Here is a 22,207-nt window from a genome sequence, read left to right as displayed (position 1 = left end):
TCGTCAGGTCCCTTTTCATAGCAGCATCTACAAACATGTAAAGCCCGCGTATGTACTAAATTTTTGCACACATTCCTATACATTACCCTCATAGTACTATGTTGCCTAATGAGTTCTACACGATTTATTTATAGTATTATACTTTGCGTCGTATCAATCACAGAATCTCCACCAATAATACATCTAAAAATTAAAAATTTAAGAACAATCACAGAGGCAGCACTTTGAAATTTGTTTACACTACACACCCCAAGGACTCGGAAAGCTAAGACTGCCATTACATAAACCGGTGTGATCCGCCGAACTTTGGTATGAGTGGCAGAAACTGAATATCGGTGTAAGCCAACACCATAGAGGGTTACTTAATAAATTTTTCAGCCCTATTGGAGGACACGCTGAGGCAAATATTCAAATAAAAAGTGCTGCTGACATTTATACAAATTATTATTGTTGTATGTTGATGAAACTTGTTGATTATTTGAAAAAACATAAAATTTTTTTGAGGAACGTAATGATCATCAAAATCACTAAAATTTTCAAGGGACAGGGAACACTTCAAATGGGTCATATCACTAATTCAAGGAAGAGGAGAGAGGAACACGAATATTAGAACAAGAATAAGAGCAGTTTCTTCTGCTCGTAGGAGATAGATATAATAAATAATGTAAATATTGAGAAATTGAATGATAATATACGAAATGAGAATGTTATGAATGTGTTAACAATGTTATGTCACTAGTAGAGATGATGAACATGAAGTCACTGTTGGATGCAGCAAATAGTGGTGATGGGTATGTGATATGTGATGAACCACAGAATTTTTATAGAAAGTGTAGAGGGACCTATAGTTGACTTGCACCCACATATACCTATAGGCACCCAAGACACCTTTGACTTGCCAAACAGTTTACGTGAGGTACATCCTTGTACAATCACATCAGAGATGTCTGGATATCCTGATGTCCTGTTTGCTACCATGGATGTGAAGTCAGTGGGTATTGGTATGGTAAGGAGTTGTATATATGGTAAGGTAAGTGATGAGCATAGATTTATTGATGGAGCAATGTGTTGAGATATTGAATGTGGAATTCTTTGTTTCTATACTAGAACCTTTTCTATAATCTTTAACATAACTTTCTTCAGGAGATGATGAGCTCTCCCTCCCCCAATAAATGGAGCACCTAGCAAACTGTGGCAGAATGAGGGAGAATAGGTTTCTGTTTCATAACATATATATATTTATAGTTGTCATGTTTTATAGATTAGATTCTTCTTTTCTTCTCTTCTTTACGTGGATCACACAAACAGGAAATGATGGAGGAGAGATGGACTCATTTATGGATTTTTTTGTTTACAGGTGATTATCCATTTATTCCATTTCCATTTGTATATGTGGAGTGGCTGTTATGTCCGACGGATGTATATGTGGTACTACCGTAATCGTAATTATATATAGGAACTCATTACTATTACAGCACCCTGGCACCCTGGTATGTGTGTTAGATGAATTTAGTAAAAGGGTAGGCTACAATTATTTAATGACACATGCTGATAGCTGCTTGCGAAAGGACCTCAGTGAACTAAAAGAGATGTTGAATGAGGAGAGGTTAGAGAGAGAGTGGGTGACACAATTGACATCACAGAGGAGATGCCTGTTAAGAGAGGGGAAAGGCCAATTTTAATTTTATTTTAATGAATGTAATGAATGATGAAAAAAAAGAGAAAAGAATTACAAAATACAAAAAAAAACCATAACCTAAGTATTATATATAGGATGTAGGTCCAGGGATGTAGGTCGGATATATGAAACAACATTGGCATATATTCTATCAGTTGACCCAAGATTAGAGAGAAATAGCTGGCGATAGACCGAAATTTATCTATAAGAAAAAAAAACTTGAAAGAAAAGTGTTATTATAAGCCAGATAACAGGAAACAAGGGGTAGAGTGGTTTTCATACATACCTTACAAATTGCTGCATTTTTTGTTCTTACATTCGAGAGAGTTAGCATTCCAAATTAGTTGTAACAGCATGCAGTAATATTCCCATTAACCCAACACACCAGAGTTCCAACAGTTGAACAGCAAGCATAACACATGCATATATAGAACAACAGAGGACATTCAACAGTATGCAGGATTGATTGGTGGCAACAGGCCACCAAGACTGTGGTATGTGAACAGGGCACATGCATCAAAGTAAATGCAGATATTTATAAACCAATAGGACATATGTCCCAACAAATGTTTTGAGATTAGACATACCCATTGAGGTGTGGAATTGCATTGTTTATGCACGTACAGTAGGGTGTAAAAAGATACCTCCATTAACATCTTATATGTACTTATAGTTTACACTACATTCCTATTGACTGCAGGTGTATATCCCCTACATGTATTATTACACTAGGCAAAGTCCATTACGTTGTGAAATGGGTTTGGCTAGTTCCTTATATACCTGACCTGTATCTGACATACAAACTGTCCAGGATGCAGATGTTACTGCTACGTATTTATATATTTTTTTATATTTATATATTTACATATCTGGATGTGTTCAGGTGACATTATCAGTTATATTTCTACAGCCCCCTACATTTCTAGCAGCACACTGACATTTCTGGGGAAAACATTAACAAGCTACTCGAGTGCCAGATTTACCTATGCATGCCAGCCATTAACCAACAATTGAGGACTGTATATATGCTTCACAGCTACTGGTACTCCCTTCATCCACTTTATATGGGCCTGACCAACTGTGGGTTAACAGTGCTTAATACAACAGTACTATTTATATAATGCAAGAGTACAACAACATTTTGAAGTAAGTGACACGGACACACTCCAGGAATTATACCTTTATTAATTACATTACACACTTTTCTACAGGCTCTCTCATTTATTTGATATTACAGTGCATTCAGAATACTTATTCAAGATGTATTATACCTTTATTAATGGGTTACAATACTCTTTTTCAGGCTCTCTCCCCTATTTTATATAACAATACATGCAGAATAATTACTAACCTGCCTGGTGGTGCAGCCTTAGCAGCCTATCTGCATAGGCTTGCTGATTTGCAGCACGGACACCTGCAGCTGTGAAGTAAATGAAGGGATATTGAGACATACCTATCCATAATATAGACTACAATAGCATTTCTTACATACTCCATTCCATGGCTACCTACTCAGTAGTGGGGCATTTTCATTTCCATGGGCCTCCTGTATCCATTGGTTCAGTTGGTCCTGCTTCCATCTCTTCAGGTCTGCATGTTGGTGTCTGACCTGCTCACCAGTCCGAGGGATGCCTGTGGCACTGTTGAGATCATGTGCTAAATGGTTCTAGGCTTCCATTTTGTACTTAGTGCCTTGGAACTGGCCCTGCAGGAGTCTTGCATCATGATGATGGACGAGGAGCCAAACCATCAGTTTTGACTCCTCAATGCCCCACCGTTGCGCTCAGAAATGAGAGCCCTCTCCAGCACCGGCCATTCTGACTGCAGATGGGAGCTACAACCAGTTATGGCGATTATTCCCACCTATGAAGCTTAAATATGCCTCATTTCCTGCACTTATTTGTGACTGGCCGGTTTTGAAATATCTCAGCTGAGTGCACACCTGCTTAGCACTGAGTAAACTTTGATTAATATATATATATATGTATGTTGACAGTGCATCAACAGCAAAAGCTGTCATGGCTTAGTGGTTCAGTACTGTGATTATGGTGCACAGTATCCCGGGTTCGAGGCCTGTCATTGCTTTTTATTTTGCTACTGGCCTGACCGGCTAGGAGGTGTGGCTGTGATTAGCCGACTTTGCCCAACTTTGCCCAATGTTGCTCTACATTGCTCTATGTTGCCCAACGTTGCACTAGTTAGCGCGGTGCGCAGCTCCGAGCAAACATGTTTTGTTTGTGCTAGTTAGCACGATGTGCAGCTACGCGCAAAGCCATTGTGCTAGTTAAACCAGTGCTTAGCTATGGGCAATTGTTCTTAAATGTGCTTAATACTGATAAACATTGCTTAGCAGTGCTTCACATTGCTTAAGATAGGTTACTTATGCATTCATTAGTATGCATGACCGTTTCACCTTCTTATATATATTTAAAATATTGTTCACTACTACATAGGCCATTTCAATGCATTTTAATAGAATTTAAAAGGTAAATGTCAGGAATTATTTTTATGCACAGATTTCCTACAGAAAATGGAAAGGGGAGTGGTGGGACTCGAACTGGGAAGGACTCTTCCTTGTGCAAAGGCTCTACCACTACGCTATTGCTATTTGGCTTAATTTGCATATAAGTGGTTTATTATCCTCTTCGATGTCTAAACTGCTAACTGTAGCTAAGCAATGGGCACACACACACGCGCAAATACGGGCAGCTATATCAGGAATAATAAAAAAATTATTTTACATTTTATTTAATTTGTACAGAGGTTTTGAATGTGAGGGAGTGTAGTGTTGGGGGTATACACATTTGAGTAGACTCACTCATATCTGCTGACATTTGCAGATTTAGGCACTTGCAGGAGCATGGATATTTGGACTGCTCGGCAGTCTGACATGCCCCCTGCACTCCTACATGCTACGTGTTAGCCTTGGAGTTGAGTCAGCGCTCCCCCATGAATATGCGCCATCAAGGTTTATTTATTGACCATTTCAGCATGTCTGCCCATGGAGCCTCCTCTTTCAAGGCTTTTTCATGTCAAAATGTTTTGGAAAGGGGTTTTACTTAAGAGGCCACCAAGAAAATGAGTGGCAATCTGTACTTAATTTTGTGTTAGAGGAGCTAACACATGCCCCATTTGAACCAGCTAATCTGGTTGACTTGAAGATTTTAACATGGAAAACAGTTTTACTGACTGCACTGACCCCTGCAAAAAGAGAATCTGAGTTGCAAGCTTTTATGGTGAGTACATCCTATCTCATTTTCCACAGATACAGGGTTTCTTTGAGAATTAATCTGCCTTTTATGCCTAAAGTGGTAATCAAGTTTCCTTTAAGCCAAACTATCCATTCCCCCATTTTCTTTAGTGAGCTTAAAAATAAGGGAGAAAGAATACTCCATACCTTGGATATCCACTGGCAACTCAGGTACTATCTTGACAGAATTAAGTCTTTCAAAGAAGGGATGGCCTGTGTCAATACATACTGTTTCCAAATGGTTGTTTAAGGCTATTAACTATTTTATACTCACCACAACAAAATGTTTACAGGCATGGACAAGGTCCACTCTACCAGGGCTTTGGCTTCATCTATGGCTTTTAGGAAAAGGTTAGATTCTATAAGTATTCTAGAAGCTGCTACTTAGTCCTCTGTATATACCTTTAGAAAGCACTATAAGCTTGATTAATTCTCATGGTCTAGATCAGGCTTTGCAAGGACCATACTTCAGGGGCTCCTGGACTCTTCTCCTTCCACCTCCCAAATAAAGTAAGTTAGGGTTATCTACCCATATAGCTAAGGCTACTGCAGCAGTGATTATTTGAATATCTATTGTTATGGTAATTTTATTTAGACAATTATACTTTATCAGAGTCTTTTCAGCCATGACCTGGGCTGCACCAGTAAGGGCAAATACAAAATATATAAGATAAATCTAAAATAGCCAATTGACCAAGAATGTCCCTTGCTTTCTAATATCAGACTTCTGTCTTTTGGAAATACTTTGTCATCTGCGTGAATGCATCATACTGGCCAATTTTATGAGGTCCTCAAAGGTATACCTGATCTAGAGTTTAGTGGACCTGGAGCTTTACTATATATTGTTAAATTTAATAAGAATCATTCTTATATATTTTTGAATATTTATAGTTATTTGTTTTATAAATTCTTAATAAAGTGTTTAGGTTTCCAACCAGTCAGAGCAGTCAGGGGTAATGGGTTTATTCCAGAATGGTTATGTGTAGACTGAGCAGGGGGATGTCCGAGGTATTCACCTAATAAGATGGCTGGCACTCCACATAACTCCAGGAGATGGTGAGTATTATACCAAAAGATGTGTGGCAGCATCATGCCAGCACTGCTAAATGTTACTTTTGGAGACAACACAAGCAAAAAATGGTGAGATCGATTCTAAGAGGAAATTCTTGTGATGTCCTTACCTGATAATTAAGGTAACCCCAACAAGGTTTTACAGAAACTATTTTAAACTTATCCGCAACTTCTATAAAATATTTGCCTACCTCCTATGACAAGTGATTTGAGGAACTATGAATGAAGTCAAGTCTGTACAGGTTAAAACAGCACTGTTCAAGGCCAAGCATACAGCTTCTATGGGACTTGACAATATCCCTGGTTGTGTTTTACATGAACTACAGAGTGAACTGGCATCTCACCTGTGTGCTCTGTTCAATCACGGCCTCACCTCAGACTTTGTCCCTGATGAATGGTGCACTGCTACAGTTATCCCTCTCCACAAAGGAGGAGTGACTACAGAACCTGGGAATATTGCCCCATTAGCCTGACTAGTCTGATATGCAAAGCTATGGAACGCATCATCATGGACCTAATAAACAAGGATATATGGAATCTCCAAATTCTGGATAACACACAGTTTGGTTTTGTGAAGGGTAGATCATGCTTGCTCAACTTGGTCAACTTCTTTGAGTCAGTCTCCAGAGCTGTGAAAGAAGGCAAGGTGGTTCATACAGCCTACCTTGATCTGGCCAGGGCTTTTGATACCATTCCCCACTCAGGAATTATAGTAAAACTCACTAAGCTTGTCATCAACCTCTAATATCACTAGGTGGGTTGCAAACTGGCTCACAGATAGAACCCAGAGTGTGAAAGTAGCTGACTCCAAGTCAGAATGCTGATTAGTCACAAGTGGAGTCCCACAGGGTTCAATCCTGGGTCCTCTCCTGTTTGGTATCTACTTCTCTGAAGTCCAGGCCAACACAAAGGGACTCTGGCTGACAAAGTTCGTAGACAGTTGCAAGTTGGGAGTTATTATTAACTCCCCAAGTGATGTTGACATCCTACAGAATGGCCTCACTGAGACCAACGACTGGTGTCAGAACCATGTCCTTAAGCTCAATGCCAAAAAATGTGTTGTCATCCACTTTGGGAAAAATCCAGTTCCCATGAATTACCACATTGATGGTAGACCACTGAACACAGAAGACATTATAAGAGATCCAGGAACACAGGTTGACAGCAACCTCTCTTTTGATCAACACATTGCTACTGTGGTCAGAAAGTCCTTCTATGTGGCACATCCCATTACTAAGGGTTTTGCATTCAGCAAGAAAGACATCATTGTCTCCCTCTGCTGTTCCCTCATTAGGCCAATCATTGAGTACAATGCCCCATTTGGCATGTACCTCACTAGACACCTGCAACAACTGGAGAGGCTGCAAAAGTACCTCACAAAGAGGATCCTGGGCCTTAAACACTTGCCCTATATGGACAAACTCAAAACACTCCAACTATTCTCTGTCTCATATCGCCTACTTAGAGGCGATGGCTGCTTGACTTACAAAGCCATGTCTGACCCAGCTCTGTTAGAAATGCTATATCTAAAGAAATCCCAATCCCTCCACACCACATGCTCCAGAGACCTGAACCTCATTACCACAATTAACAGAACATGTTGGAGGGACAGGTTCATAACCCAGAGACTGCCTATGCTATGGAACAGACTTCCAATACATGTCAAGCAGAGCACTTTGCTGACCCTCTTCAAGAGAAATCTTGATGAGTGGATGGGAAACAAAAAATTCACCCCAAGGATAACACCAGTGGCTCTACTCGACAGAGGCACTGGGAACTAAGGTTGGGTGACACTATGCCAGGGTAATCCTATGGCTTGGCTTGTAAAGGCCTCAGAGCTATTAGCCTAATACACACCTGTAAACCTATGAATAATGATAGCATGATGAATTAAATTAATAATAATAATAATAATAATAATAATAATAATAATAATAATAATAACTGATCCATGACTGAAAATTTGCTTTAAACCAAAAGCTATATTATTAAAATTATGGTGCAGGGTACAGGAATAGTTTTATATAATTATTAGTTAAATGTTTCTGTTTCATTGTTGCATTATAGAGTGTTTTCATGCATGAGTCTGTGTGTGTTCTCTTGCACATTCATGCATGCATGTGCATATATGTGTATGAGGGCATGAAGAAATCCATTGGTAGATAGTATATAGTTGCCATTATTTAAGTGCAGTATGGGTAAATAACAAGTGGCCATTTCCTTATGCAGGTATCAGCCCATTTAAAAAGATGTGCCTTTTCTTGTAATGTTGCACCTAGTTAATGTTCTCCCCTACCTATTTAATTGAAATTTAAAGAAGTATACCACACTGTGATGCTACAATGGAATGTGCACTTGCAGGCACCTTCCCATCTGTGATGAGACATTTTGGAAGCCTGAAGTGAAAGTGAAAATGCACAAATCATCTAAGTGTTGCTCAGTTTATTTACTACATATGTAGCTTTGTATTCTAATGTAAAAATACAACTTTATGGGAAAGTCATTATGCTTTGGTTGCAGCCATCGTTAACAACGGACTCAAAAATCATATAATTCTTTATCTGTTCTTCCCAGATTTCACACAATATTACATTAGAAGACATGCCATTGCATTCTGCATAGGTAGGCTGTGTTTTGCAACATCGCAGAATATGCCAGCGCATGTGATATTCACTGATTTCTGTAGCATACCTTTGTGTGCTGTGTCAGACAGAGAACAAGAGTCATGAAAGCAATCTTTGTGAGGTGCAGGTAGATGGCTTAGTACTGAAGTTCTTGACAAAGCAATTAAACAACTGGAAAATGACATTGCATATTTTTGGTTTTAACCAACAGAGAAAATCTCTTCGGATGTCAAAAAGAAAGAAGCGCACAATTGCTGATGAGTCTGCAGAAAATGTTGTTGATTGGTGGTCAAAATATTATGTTTCAATTGAAAAGTCAAAGAAGGTGAGGTATTTAATTTAGATAATATTTTAGAGGCCCTTCTTAACTTGTTTTTATGTGTGTGTGTGTGTGTGTGTGTGTGTGTGTGTGTGTGTGTGTGTGTGTGTGTGTGTGTGTGTGTGTGTGTATCAAAACTTTATAGTATGTGTAGCAGTGAATCAACATATATACTCCATGCCACTTCTCATATGTAGTTTTTTTGTTGTTTTTGTTTTTAAGGCTAAGGCAAAGGAAACAGCAAACTCTTTGGCAATGCTATTTGCAGGTGTTGAAAAAGGTAAGTGATATACCATGTACATTGCTAAGGTCTTGTAAAAACAAAAGTATATTTGCTGCGGGTTAAGAAGTCTAAAAAGGCAAAGTCGGTGAGAAAAAAACTGAAACATTCTAAACTAGATGTAAAAGAACTTATAGTTTTCATTTTTAAAAACTACTGTAGTCTCCAGTACCACAAAACATTTATGAAGGAGTCCTTTCCACTTTTTAATAAGTTTACAAGGGCATTATAGGTCAGAAATGCTAGTACAAGACTGGTGAATTCAGGTGGAACAAACCAAATCTGCAATATTTGAGAACATAACTTTTTGCCACACATGCAAGGATAATGATTTTTCCATTTTTCTGGAGAAAAACTATGTGGATATTGATAAAAAAAGAAAAGATTTTTCACTGAATTTGGCATTGAAGGCCAGAACACTCATTGGTTACAACCTATTTTTTTTTCTCAAATTTACTGTTTATAATATTGCCAGCTTATGTTATTTTTATTTTAAGTGTACATATATATATATATATATATATATATATATATATATATATATATATACACACACACACACACACACACACACACACATGTGTGTGTGTGTGTGTGTGTGTGTACGTGTATGTATACACATATATATATATATATATATATATATATATATATATATATATATATATATGTGTGTATTTAGAAGGAATCTTGGTAAAGACAAGAAATTACATTTAAAAGTCATGGGTATAATTCCCAGATTTCATCTCATGGAAACAGATTTTTTTAAGAACCATAAATCAGTGTCCCTGCACATGTTTACAGATTGTTTTATCGCTTAAATGAAATGTAGAGACTGTTAAAAAACAGGCTGCTTTAACATGAGTATCTGAATTCCATCATTACTTTCTGCACTGGTATCAAAATACTTAATTTTCTATTCTGGAATGAATACACAGATTAATAAACTGAATATAGTTTTTGTAATCTTTTTGAGGAATCTGCAGCACTATAACTACATCTGTTATAACCTCTTTAGACCATCCACACAAAGCTAATTTTATACTGACAAAAATACTGTGAATATTGAAAATTATGTATCTGAATATTATGTCAGTGAATTACAGTCAATTAAGCATTTTCTTATCTTTTATAGGATCATAGGAGGTTACTAGGCTAGTGACCCAAAGTCTGTTTCAAGCTTAGTCATCTCATCCCAATGTAATACCATAGATACAGTAGGCAATACCCTGGATTGCATTTAGTAATGACTGCCCATGTCTAGGAGGGTTGGTTGTGGATGCTATCTCCAGTAAGAATTTATGGTGCCCCATTCACTCATCAAGGTTTCTTTTCAACAGTGTCATAGAGGAGCTCTGTTTTACATGAATTGGTAGCCTATTCCAAAGATGCGGCAGTTGCATGGAGACAAATGTGTCCCTCCAGCATGTCCATATTTAAGTACCTAGAATGGGAAGCTCCAGTCCTGTTTGATTTACAGATGTGCAGCAAGTTCATTAAGTTTGGGTTCGAGATTGCTCTGTCAGCCAGGTATTAATCAAGCCTAAGAAGTCTGTACAATATAAAGTATAGTGACAGGGATTTTAGATGGTCTGTGTAAGGTACGTGCTGGAGTCCATTGATCTTCTTTGTTAGAAACCTTTGAGGTGTCTCCAATTGCTGTAGGTGCTTTGTACAGTACATGCCAAACGGGGTGTTATACTCAATTATGGGCCTGATTAGTGATGTTTTATTTTTAACATTGTATGACAAGAGGTCTGCATGGCAAACTGTTTGAATTATTATAAAACAAGCAACGGCAATACCAACAAAAGTCAATAAATACAGCCAAATCTTAATCTTTGTGAAACAGAAAAAGATAACAATGACAGACCAGATTCCTTTTTACTTCATTTTATTCAAAAATGCATTATTAACATTTTTCGGTATGTAAGAATTGATAAGTCTGTACTGTACTGTACTGTATGGGCCAAATCTTTTGTACTTTCAGAATGAATTTTCCAAACACTGTAGTTCATTTAATAAGATTTTATTAGATGTTCACAATATCTGAATATTGTCTTCGTTAACAGTGCTTATAAACAATTAGTGTTCAAAGTTATTGCATGTCATATTCTGATTGTCCTGAACAACATAAACAAATTTAGTTTTTATTTGACCTGTCTTCTGTACTCAGGCTCGAATGTCTGTAATCTTCTTTGTAATAACAGGTCAAACAAACTAACTAACCTTAACTGACATTCTAACTGTATCTGAAGTTTGTTTGTGTCTTTTGGCTTTTCCCGGTTAGGGGTCGCCACAGTGGAACTCAGGTCCGCTAATGATTGGTAGTTGATTTTTACGTGCCGAGTTACCAGCCCTGATGCACAACCTTCAATGAAGGTACGCCCATTCACGCATGTCTCTACGCAGAAGACGCTCTAGCTGAGAATCGAACTGGACAGCGTCTTACTGTGAGGCGACAACGCTACCACAGCACCACCACCGCAAACCCTGTGATGCTTTACACGCCCTCTTAACCTTGCTCCCTTGGTTACCAGGCCTGGCCTTAATTTAACATTCCATTAAAGAACATTCTGTAATTGGCAAGATTGTATCTTTCCCTTGAGAAAAGAACATTCTGTGTTCCTGTATTTCCTGCACACGTTATGCTTATCTTTTCTTTCTAATAAACTGTTGACCAGCAAGGTTATCCTTTCTTTCTGCCTTAGTATACCATGATGTTTATTTTTAACTATTGAACTTTTTATATTTTGTCTCTTGATCCCTAGATTTTAACATACTGTTCTGTGAGTAAAACTCCACCCACTTTTTTACCATAACTGTTTCTTTAGCTGATGTCATTTAACTTTTCACTAGTATTGAATGCTGCAAGAATTTTTTATTACTGTGTACAATTTTTTGGGATAAATAGTAAAACTGTAAATGCATTAAATGGATAGCATTATCTAATTCAGTTTGCTAGGCTGGCTGTAATCTGAGCTGATGTGCTTGGCAAACTGCCATCTCCATACGAAACATATACAGTCTCAAACTGATTACATAATGCACTCTTTTATACATAAGATATGAATTTTTAACTGTGTTCTCACTTTTACAATGTAGCATTAACTTTAAATTTAACATTCTGTAAACTGGCAAACATTATTTTGTCTCTGTGTAAATGTTATGATATTGTTTATGCATTGCAGCACTTTAATACAAAGCTCTTAACTAATGACTGCTAAACAAAACAATAATACAAAAAATTAATTTGCCAAATCTGTAACTGTAAACCCTTTATTCTGCAAATTAATTTGACTATTAGTTGTGATATACCGTACAAGACATAAAAGTATACGTTTATTCTTTTTTTCTAACTGGCTACACCCAATGTGTCTGCTGGGTCAGCTGAACTGGAATTTATTTTATCTGTAACCCATAAATCTGTATGTTCCTGTCGTAAGCAATTGTTTAAAATCTGGACATTTGCAAAACTCTTGTCACTGTCTAACACATCATATAACTCTAATGACATGTTTATTCCTAGTACAGAGCTGCTATACTTTGAACTGTTAACTGCTGTAATCCTTGTCCTTTTAAATACTGACAAAACTGAATCTCTGTATTTTAATAAAGATCTATTTGTAACTGAAGTTGATTTGTCTGTAAACAATGAAATATCATTTCTTTTAACCATAAACACTGACAAATTAATGCTTTGATCTTTACAGATAGCGATGGAATGCATTCTTTTACTTAGCACTGACGTGTGTTCTTCAGTTATACTGGAGTTTACTTTATTAAAATATGCAGTCTGATTCCTCTTATCTCCCTTCAGTGCAAACATTGCACTTCATTCTGAAAATAAGAAACTAGATGAAGTAAAGAGAACTTGAGACATTGCCTGCATGTTATGTACGTTGACTGTTTTGACATTTGTATGTTTAATACTGCAACATACTTCTGTATTTTGAATTGTATGTGCTGAAGCATTTACATAAGGATTAATAAAATCCAAACCTGTACTGACAGAAGCTGACTCATTAGCTTGCTTCTGTGATTTAACCCTTTTGTGTTTAGAAATATTTAACATTCTTGAACTAATAACACTTAAGAGAACATTTTTAAACTTAAACCAAATGATGTTTTAATTGTAGCAGTATTACTTGACATGTTTATACAACAGGTATGGAAATTACTTTTACTGATAAATTTAAAACATTTTGAGCTGTTAACTAAAAAATGCATATAAAGTTTTACATAACTTTATGGTCTTGGAAGAATGCATGCTGTTGTCTGTAGTTTATTAACCTTTTTGCTGCTTTTTGGCTGTTTGATATTACACTGGAAACTTGAAAGTTTTTGAAGATAGCTGTCAACTGGATAATGTATTTTATGTTCTGAAGGAGCACTGCTTTGATTTAATATTGGTCTGCTAAAATTGTTTGAGGCTTTTGTGAAATAAACACTGGTGGTGTGTTCTTTGGTTAACAGTTGCATGTCTGCTATGTCCGTTTTCTGCATGAAGTACTGCCGATTTTCTGAAAAGTCTTTCCTGTAATAGGAAACTGTAGTGCCATAATTTTTGGCTTATTCTGTAGAGCTTACAGCTCTATTTATGGAAAAACACTGGTATGCTGCTGAAAAGTCTGTTATTAAACATTTGCTGCACTATAAACTGTTAATGAAACATTAAAGTTAAGCTGGCTATTGCAGTAAAACTGTACTTGAAAGGATTACTTACTGCAGCTGTTTCTGGTGAATTTTTCTGGTAAGGCTGATTTACTCTGTAGAACACATGTAGTTGAACGAAGCACTGCTATTCTGTAGATTTTTGTAGAACAGGTAGTGTGACCAGGTCTGGAAATGAATGATACCTTCAGTGAAAGGGTTGTTTGTAGCACCGTTGATTACTTTTACTGGGGCCTCTCAGCTGGAAAGCCTCCAGAGTGCTGTTGAAATGTTTATAGTACTTTTGCTGTATTGACTTGGAAAAACAGTCACTGTGAACATAAGGAAATATATGCTTCACTGGAAACTGGATTTGAAAGGGTTACACACTACAACTGTCTCTGATTTTTTGATTGCCAGAGTAGCTGCTTGCTGGGTTGAAAGAATTATATATCTCTCCCCAGACAACAGGCCTGTTCCGGTGCCATTGTAAGAATTGATAAGACTGTACTGTACTGTACTGTAATTAGCTGGATTGAGAATGAAAGTCTTTATTTGTTAATTACCCAAATTTGTGTTGAACAGGTGCCAGTCTCTCCTTTATGGGCCATGTCCTGTGTGTACTTTTCAGAATGAATTTTCCATACAATGTAGTTCATTTAATAAGACTTTATTAGATGTTCACAATATCCAAATACTGTCTTCATTAACAGTGCTGATAAACAATTAGTGTTCAAAGTTACTGCACATCATATTCTGATAGTCCTGAACAACATAAACTAATATAGTCTTTATTTGACATGTCTTCTGTACTCAGGCTTGAATGTCTGGAATCTTTTCTGTAATAACAGGTCAAACAAACTAACTAACCTTAACTGACATTATAACTTTATCTGAAGTATATTTTAATAATACCAAAACCCTAGGATGCCTTACACGCCCTCTTAACCTTAGTTCCCATGGTTACCAGGCTTGGTTTTAAAGGACCACTACATGTTTACTTGTTTATTTCCTCATTTGAAAAATTATTTCCTTCTCTGTCATTTGAATGCAACACTGTGGAACACTCACAGTGCTACAGTAAGCTACAGTTTTGACACTTTCTCATAGGGCCTATAATTGAAACTCGGGTACTCACAGCCTTTTCTACAACCTTAACAGTATCGCAGAGCTGTGTATCCTGTATGGTCACTGCAAGGCTTAGTAATAATGCCCTTCATCTCTTTTTTGTATTTTCTGCATTGCTACTTTTGGCCCACCCATGAAATGCCCTCCTGTAGTCATTTCACCCTGTAAACACACCTACCTATTACATTTGCTTTGCATATTTATTAATTCATTTGGATTAAAAACTTGTAACCAATAAAATCCCCGGTGCTTACCATCTCCAGAACTATTGTGCTCTTTTCAGTTGCAGGACATACTATTTTCTTGAGGGATGAAAGGCACACTCGGTTGGCTCCGAGGAAGTGTTTTTATTTAGCGCAGGTTCGATACCATACCACATTTTATACCCTTGTCATTTAAACAGTTGTTTGCTGCTTTTTCCATCTACTTCATTCATTTATTTTAAAAGGTTCCATATGACGATCACATGCATTTGTTAAAGTAATGATCGCATTACAGACAGCATTGAAACCAAAATGCTTTATCCTGAGAAGGGTTTGATGCTTAATAAAATGAGTTTGGAAATTAGATGTGAATTACTGAGTTGAGGTTTGGCTTGACAATTGTCTGCACTTGGGACTGCTTAGAAATGTTCGAATAGACGCAAGCATACTTTACATTTTGGGATAGATCCGGTAAGTGCAGAAGGAGTGACAGTAGGAAGATACTGCCTGAAAAGGGAGTTATCTAGCAGTTCCAAATATGTTTTAAAAATGCATTTATATGACTTTTAATGGATTTTTTTTAGTTAATTTTGTACGTGAATGGATTTTCTCATCGAAGGTGTTTATTTTCTTGAATGCAGTCTAATATTTTACACCAGGTGGATTGCAATTGTTAAGTGTTATGCCAGATGATTTCAAATAAAATAACATTTCAGATTTGATTCTTGATGTAAACATTTTATTTAGTCAGCGGAATTAAAGCCTTTGTTAATGATGTCAAGTAACCTCAGTTTATTAGATGTTTCAGTTCTGTACTTTTGGGTCCTTTTCTTTTGGTTCTTTGAGTGCTTATAGTCTTGCATATTTGATCCTAGTTCCCAAATATAATTAACTCTTTGAGCATTGGTATATTGTAGTTAGTAAAGTTTGTCACATTAACTAAAGCCATACAAACTCTGACATGTAAGGTGACAAGTAAGGGAGTTTCTCTGTTAAAACAGTGTGCTGCACACCTGTCATTATGTAATGTTACCTAGTGAAAGTGAGATGCTGAGAATTCCAGCTTCTTAATTAATTATTTATTTATTTGTTTATTTATTTATTTAATGTCATTAAAGGATACCAGGACTGTTAAAATGTCAGTGCATTGTTTTGGTGAATTATTATTTTTCATAAATCACAGGGAACTTCTGGTATGTCCTTTTTTTTAAATGGAAAAGAGACGCATTTGCATTTTAATGTGCATTATATACATTAGTATTTCAGTGGTCACAGTTTTTACAGTCTACAGCTCTGCTCTTGCAAATCCCACAGACAGTGACTCAATGTATCATGACTGAACCTCAGAACATCTGGCTATGAGACAGGTTGCAGCTGTGGATTATTAATTGGTTGTAGTGATTATGAGAGATTTTCTTGTTGGCTGGTCAGTGTGGTTCAGCAGCTGTATTTTTGCCTTGTGAACTACAGCAGCTCCAGTTCAGTGGTGCTGGATCATAGAAGGTGAAGTAGAATTGTCGGGATGGACTATCATGTCTTAGAAGAGAAGATATTTCTTTTTTCAAGTGATTGTCTTCATGTAGGACTTGTGATCAGCACAGCATGCAGGAAGCTGCAGAAGTCCCGTAGTATATTTAATACAATCATGGGAAGTTAGTAGACTAATGGCTCTATGGCCCTTAAAAGCCTAACCAAGTTCTACCCTTATTTCCACGATCAGCTCCTAATGCCCGTGTCCAAGAGGGACACATGTGGAACCATAAGGGTGAATTTATGGCTACCCATCCTAATTTCCAGATTACGTTTGAAGAGGGCCAGTGAGATGCTCTGTTTATGATGTAGGAGTCTTTTCCATAGATGTGGTAACCTCTGGGAGACAAATATTTCCCTCCAGCAGGTTCTATTAATGTCACATACCAGGTTAAGGTCTTTAGAGCGAGTAACCTGTGTACCATTTGACTTACAGATATGCACCAGTTGCAATAAAGCAGGGTCCAATATTGCCTTATATGCAAGACAGAGATTGCCTCTGAGTAGTCTGTATGAAACAGAATAAAGTGACAGTGATTTCAGATGATCCACATAGGACAGATGCTGAAGACCTTGAATTTTCCTTGCGAGGAACCTTTGTGGTTTCTCCAATTGCTTCAGGTGCTTTGAAAGGTACATACCAAAGGGGCTTTGTGCTCAATTATTGGCCTGATGAGGCAAGAGTACAGGGATGTTATAACTTATTTTTTTTTCTGGAGGCAATGCCCTTACTTATGAGATGAGCAATATAGAAAGCCCTTCTTACCACTATGGAGACATGGTGATCAAAGGTAAAACTGTTGTCAACCTGTGTGCCCAGGTCTTTCACCACTGAGTCCATACTTAGGGTGTTCCTATTGATGTAGTAGTTAGCAGGAACATCGCTCTTACTGAAAGGGATGATAATGCACTTTTTGCACTGAGTTTAAAGCCATGACTTTGGCACCAATCATTTGTTTGTGTCAGGCCACCTTGCAGGATGTTGACATAATTTGGAGATTCTATGACTGCTCTCAATTTGCAGCAAACGTCATCAGCCACAGACTTTTAGTTTTGGCTTGTACTTCAGAGAAATAGATTCCAAACAGCAGAGGTCCCAGGACTGATCCCTGTGGAATACCACTGGTTATAGGTCTGCAGCTGGGGGTGGATTCCCCTATTTTGACAATATGTGTTCTATCAGTGAGGCAGTTAGTGATCCATCTAATGATATAAGGGTTGGTATCTAGCTGGGTGAGATTGCCAATGATGCCTGAGTGAGAGATAGTATCAAAAGCTTTGGCCAAGTCCAGGTAGACTGTGTGCATAGATTTCTCCTCGTCTAGGGCCTTGGTGACTTTCTGGAAGAAGTCCACCAGGTTTGACAAGCATGATCTCCCTTTGACAAATCCAAACTGAGTAGGGTCAAGTGTTTGGAGATTATCTATATCTTTCTTGATAAGGTCCATGATGATTCGCTCCATGGCCTTGCAGATAAGGCTAGTCAGATTATTAGGCCTATATTTCCCAGGGTCAGTGAAAGCACCACCTTTGTGCGAGGGAATATCGGTGGCAGTTTTCCATTCAGCTGGGATGAAGTTAGTGCTTAGAACATGATTGAAAAGAGTACCCAATGGTGTTGCTAGTTCTTGTTGGAGCCAATGTAGGATGCAGCCAGGGATGTTATCAAGTCCCATAGATGCTGTGTTTTTGGCCTTAGAGAGGGCATTAACAACCTGCACTTTAAAGATACAATGTAGGGGGTAGGTGGTAGGGATGTCATGGGGTACATGTGGCGGGGACAGGGGTGTGAAGTTTTCAAAGAAACTGTTAGCCAACAGGTTAGCTATGTCCACAGGCTCAGTATATGTGGTATCATTAACTACCAGTTTGGCACAAATCTGGGCCTTTCCTTTTAGTTTATGGATGCAACTAAAGAATGCTTTATGGCTGTCCTTAGTTGAGGAAGCTAATTTGGATTCATAGCTTGCTTTGGAGGACTTCACAAGAAGTCTTATTTGCTTGTTTAAGCTGACGGGGGAATGTATCCAGTTTAAGGCTCGCTCCTTCTTACTGTTAGACAGCGATTTCTTCCTCTTTTTGTAAAGCCTGTTAATGACAGTTGTCCACCAGGCAGGTTTGCTCTTCCTTGAGGAGCTTGTTTTGGTCTTATCAGGTACAGCCAAGTCATGCAGTTATACAGGTGTTTGTATAAAGTATTTGTGTAAAACTCTGCAAAGTTGCCAGTTCCATCGAGGGGGGGGGGGTGCAGTGAAGCTGTTTATGCAATCCCGTAAGAGGTTATAATCTGCTTTGGAGAAATGTTTTAGTTTAGTTGCTATGGGGTGGGGGGGTCAGGTGTGATAGTTACTTCGAATGAGACTGATTTGTGGTCAGATCTCACCAGGAAAGACCTCCCAGTGGTGGTGCTACAGTGCCCCCCCCCCCATATTGGTGAGCACCAGATCCAGGATATTGGCACCCCTTGTGGGGATGTCAACCAGCTGGTCCAAGGCACTGGAGTTAATAAAGTCAAGGAACCTTTGGGCAAGTGTGTTTGAGCATGAGCATGGATGGGTAGTTAAAGTCGCCCAAGACCATGGTGTTCAGATGTATCATGACATACTCAAGTAGATCTAAATAGGCAGAGTGGGTGTCCTGATTCATAGAGCATGCCCTTTAGCTGGCAATGACTAGAATAGGTGTCCTATCAACAGTTAATTGCACCTGAAGTATCTTCAGGGAATCGTACTGTTAAACCAGTCTGAAGGTGTATTTATCTTTAATGACTATTGATACACCACCTCCTTTAGTTTTCATGCCCTCTGTTTTTGGCCTGAACGTGTGGAAGTAGGTGTAACCCGGTATGGCTGGGGTGTTCTCCACAGCCTTGAGCCAGGTCTCTGTGACTGCATAAATGACTGCATCTTCCAAGGTGAGGACTGCTTCCAATGAGTGCAGTTTCATGTTAAGACTCCTAGCATTTAGCAGTATAACCTTGAGGTTGTTTTTAGATGGAGTTTTTATGTGGGGAATTTTGTCCTTGAGACACTGCCTAAAAAAGCACTATGGGGGTGGCAAGAGTTTTAGCCAGTTGCCAGAATCCCAGGGGTGACAGATAAAGACCATCTCTGGTAAAGCATCGAGGTCTGTCAATCATGCCATCCCAGGCTAACATATACTTGATACCCTTAGAAAGACACCAGAAACTAACCCAGTTATTGGAGTCAATCATTTTCTGTTTGTAGTGAAGCATCATCCTAGGTAAAGGTAAAATGCTGCTTAAGGCTAGGAACATACCTGTCTGAGATGCATAATCTGAGAGCTCAGTCATGTCTCTCTTCATATAGTCCAGAGTGGTACGTCTCAAGTTGCTCACACCAACATGGACTATGACAGAGTCATAACAGTATCTGTTGCTGAGAGAGTTGAGTGCATGGGTGAGATGGTGGATCCTGGCACCTGACAGACAGCTGACCGTGACTTTTCCTTATCCAGTGTGGCGAGAAGGACATCTGTGTGTCTTACGAAAGAGTCGCCTATGACTAATACATTTGGTTTTGTGTTTTGCCTTAAGGGCTTGACAGGTGAGACACTGTTGTGTGAGCTATTATGTATATTGTGTTCTATAGAGGAAGTATTATGTGTAGCATCCTTGTGTTTGTGTTTGCGAGGTCTCTGCTGTTTATTTCTGTTTCTGGTGAGGACCTCCACATATGTAGGTATGTGTGGTATGTGTTTGGGTGGAGTTGGAGGTGAGGTCTGCATGCTGCCAACCTGCTCATTGTCATATGTACTGACTGCTGTGAGAGAGCATTGATTCAAGGTTCTTAATATAGTTTCATCTCTCACATGTTGACATTGTGCAGACTAGGAGCAGTGGGCTATCTGTGAACATGAGGCAGTTGCTACCTATGTATTTTGTGTTTTTTTACGTTTGTGTTTGGGTGAGTAGGTGCAGCTTGGGGAGAAACTCTTTACTGTTTATATGTGCAGCTAGGAGAGAAACACTTTACATAAATTAGTGCCAATCGGCAAAACCTTCAGGTAGAAAAAACAGCAAATCTTTTTCTGGAATGTTCCCAACACAACCATGAGTCACCCAACTAAACCACAGTACCCAGACAGCCTGTAAAAGCAATTTCTAAGGTACTATCCCTGACAAAGAATATATTCAGACCAAAATGGTTGAAGTGTGTCCCTGTCAAAGGTGGGTATGCGGTAGGGCCACTGCAGTGCCCTATATTCATGACAGCAACACAAAAGATCTAGTATAGTTTTGCAAGCATACAAGAGGTGGAACATATATATGTGGGCTTTGCAGTGCAGACACCTTCTAAAAGTTGCAATTTACAGGTGGAACCTATGCAGGAAGAGGAGTTAAAAGTCCATCTTGGTGATCTTTCATTTAAGATACCCACTCCCTTATTTGGACTGCTCCTTGGTGGAAGGGAATAGTTAAAAGTAGCCATATTTCCCATTACTCAAAGGTGTTGCAAACATGAAGTTAGACTAGGAAAGTGACATGGGTTCATGTGTGTGTGTGTGTGTGTGTGTGTGTGTGTGTGTGTGTGTGTGTGTGTGCGCAGTGCGTGCAGTGTGTGCGTGTGTGTGTGTGCATGTGTGTGCGTGTGTGTGTGTGTGTGCGTGTGTGTGTGTGTGTGTGTGTGTGTGTGTGTGTGTGTGTGTGTAAAGCCAAAGGGGGGAGTACCACAGTGAAATGTGACAAGCAAACCAGCCCTTGTAGCTATTATATCGTAATAACTATAGTTATTTATTATTTCTCCGTGTCCTGTAAGATAGTTAGGCTAGCAAATCTTGTATTGTGTTATGGATTGTCTTGTCACTTCAGTTGAGACACTGATTTCATTAAGTTGTGTCCTGTAATTGAGAATATTGCTGTGAAAAGAAAGCAGTTTGGCATAACATAATTCTTAGAATAAAAAAACTGAATTTCAGAAAATGTTGAGCAAAAGAGTTGGTACATGAGTAGTTTTCCCTGTTAAAAGTTGGGTAGTTGAAATCGCCTATTATTAGGGTGTTGGGTTGTACCCTAATATTTTCCAGTGAATCAAGAAATGAGGAGTGGGAATCCTGGGGCATGGTGGGGGATCTGTAGCAAGTTCAAATTTGGATTGTGGTCTTGCCCAGAGTTAGTTGCACTTGGATAATCTCAGATGCATTATACTGAGCAACTATTATTATATAACTATATAGTTATTCCACTCCACATAGGGGGAGCCACCACTGATCCCGGGAACTATCGCCCTATTAGCCTGATGAGCCTGGTCTGCAAGGCCATGGAACGTATCATCATGGAATTCATAAACAAAGACATTGGTAACCTCCAAACTCTGGATCCCACCCAGTTTGGATTTGTGAAAGGCAGATCATGCCTCCTGAACCTGATGGACTTCTTTGAGGCAATCACCAAAGCCATAGATGAGGGTAAGGTGGTTCACCCAGCCTATCTTGACCGTGCCAAGAATTTT

The 22,207-nt window shown here is 38.5% G+C and overlaps 1 protein-coding gene across 2 annotated transcripts in view; it reads left to right on the top strand.

Moving 5' to 3' along the window:
- LOC122798011 (fer-1-like protein 6) overlaps positions 1 to 22,207 on the top strand; it is a 1,810,759-nt gene that overhangs the window by 1,309,602 nt on the left and 478,950 nt on the right. For both annotated transcript variants that reach the window (XM_044066595.1, XM_044066597.1), the window contains exons 27-28: positions 8,835 to 8,948; positions 9,165 to 9,222. In XM_044066595.1, the coding sequence (XP_043922530.1) occupies positions 8,835 to 8,948; positions 9,165 to 9,222 (172 nt within the window). The remainder of the gene's footprint in view (positions 1 to 8,834; positions 8,949 to 9,164; positions 9,223 to 22,207) is intronic.

Source organism: Protopterus annectens, chromosome 3.part1 (assembly GCF_019279795.1).
Source record: "Protopterus annectens isolate FY-2018-M chromosome 3.part1, PAN1.0, whole genome shotgun sequence".
NCBI lineage: Eukaryota > Metazoa > Chordata > Ceratodontiformes > Protopteridae > Protopterus > Protopterus annectens.
The sequence above is the reverse complement of the archived record's forward strand: the minus strand, read 5'-3'. Positions and strand labels throughout refer to the sequence as shown.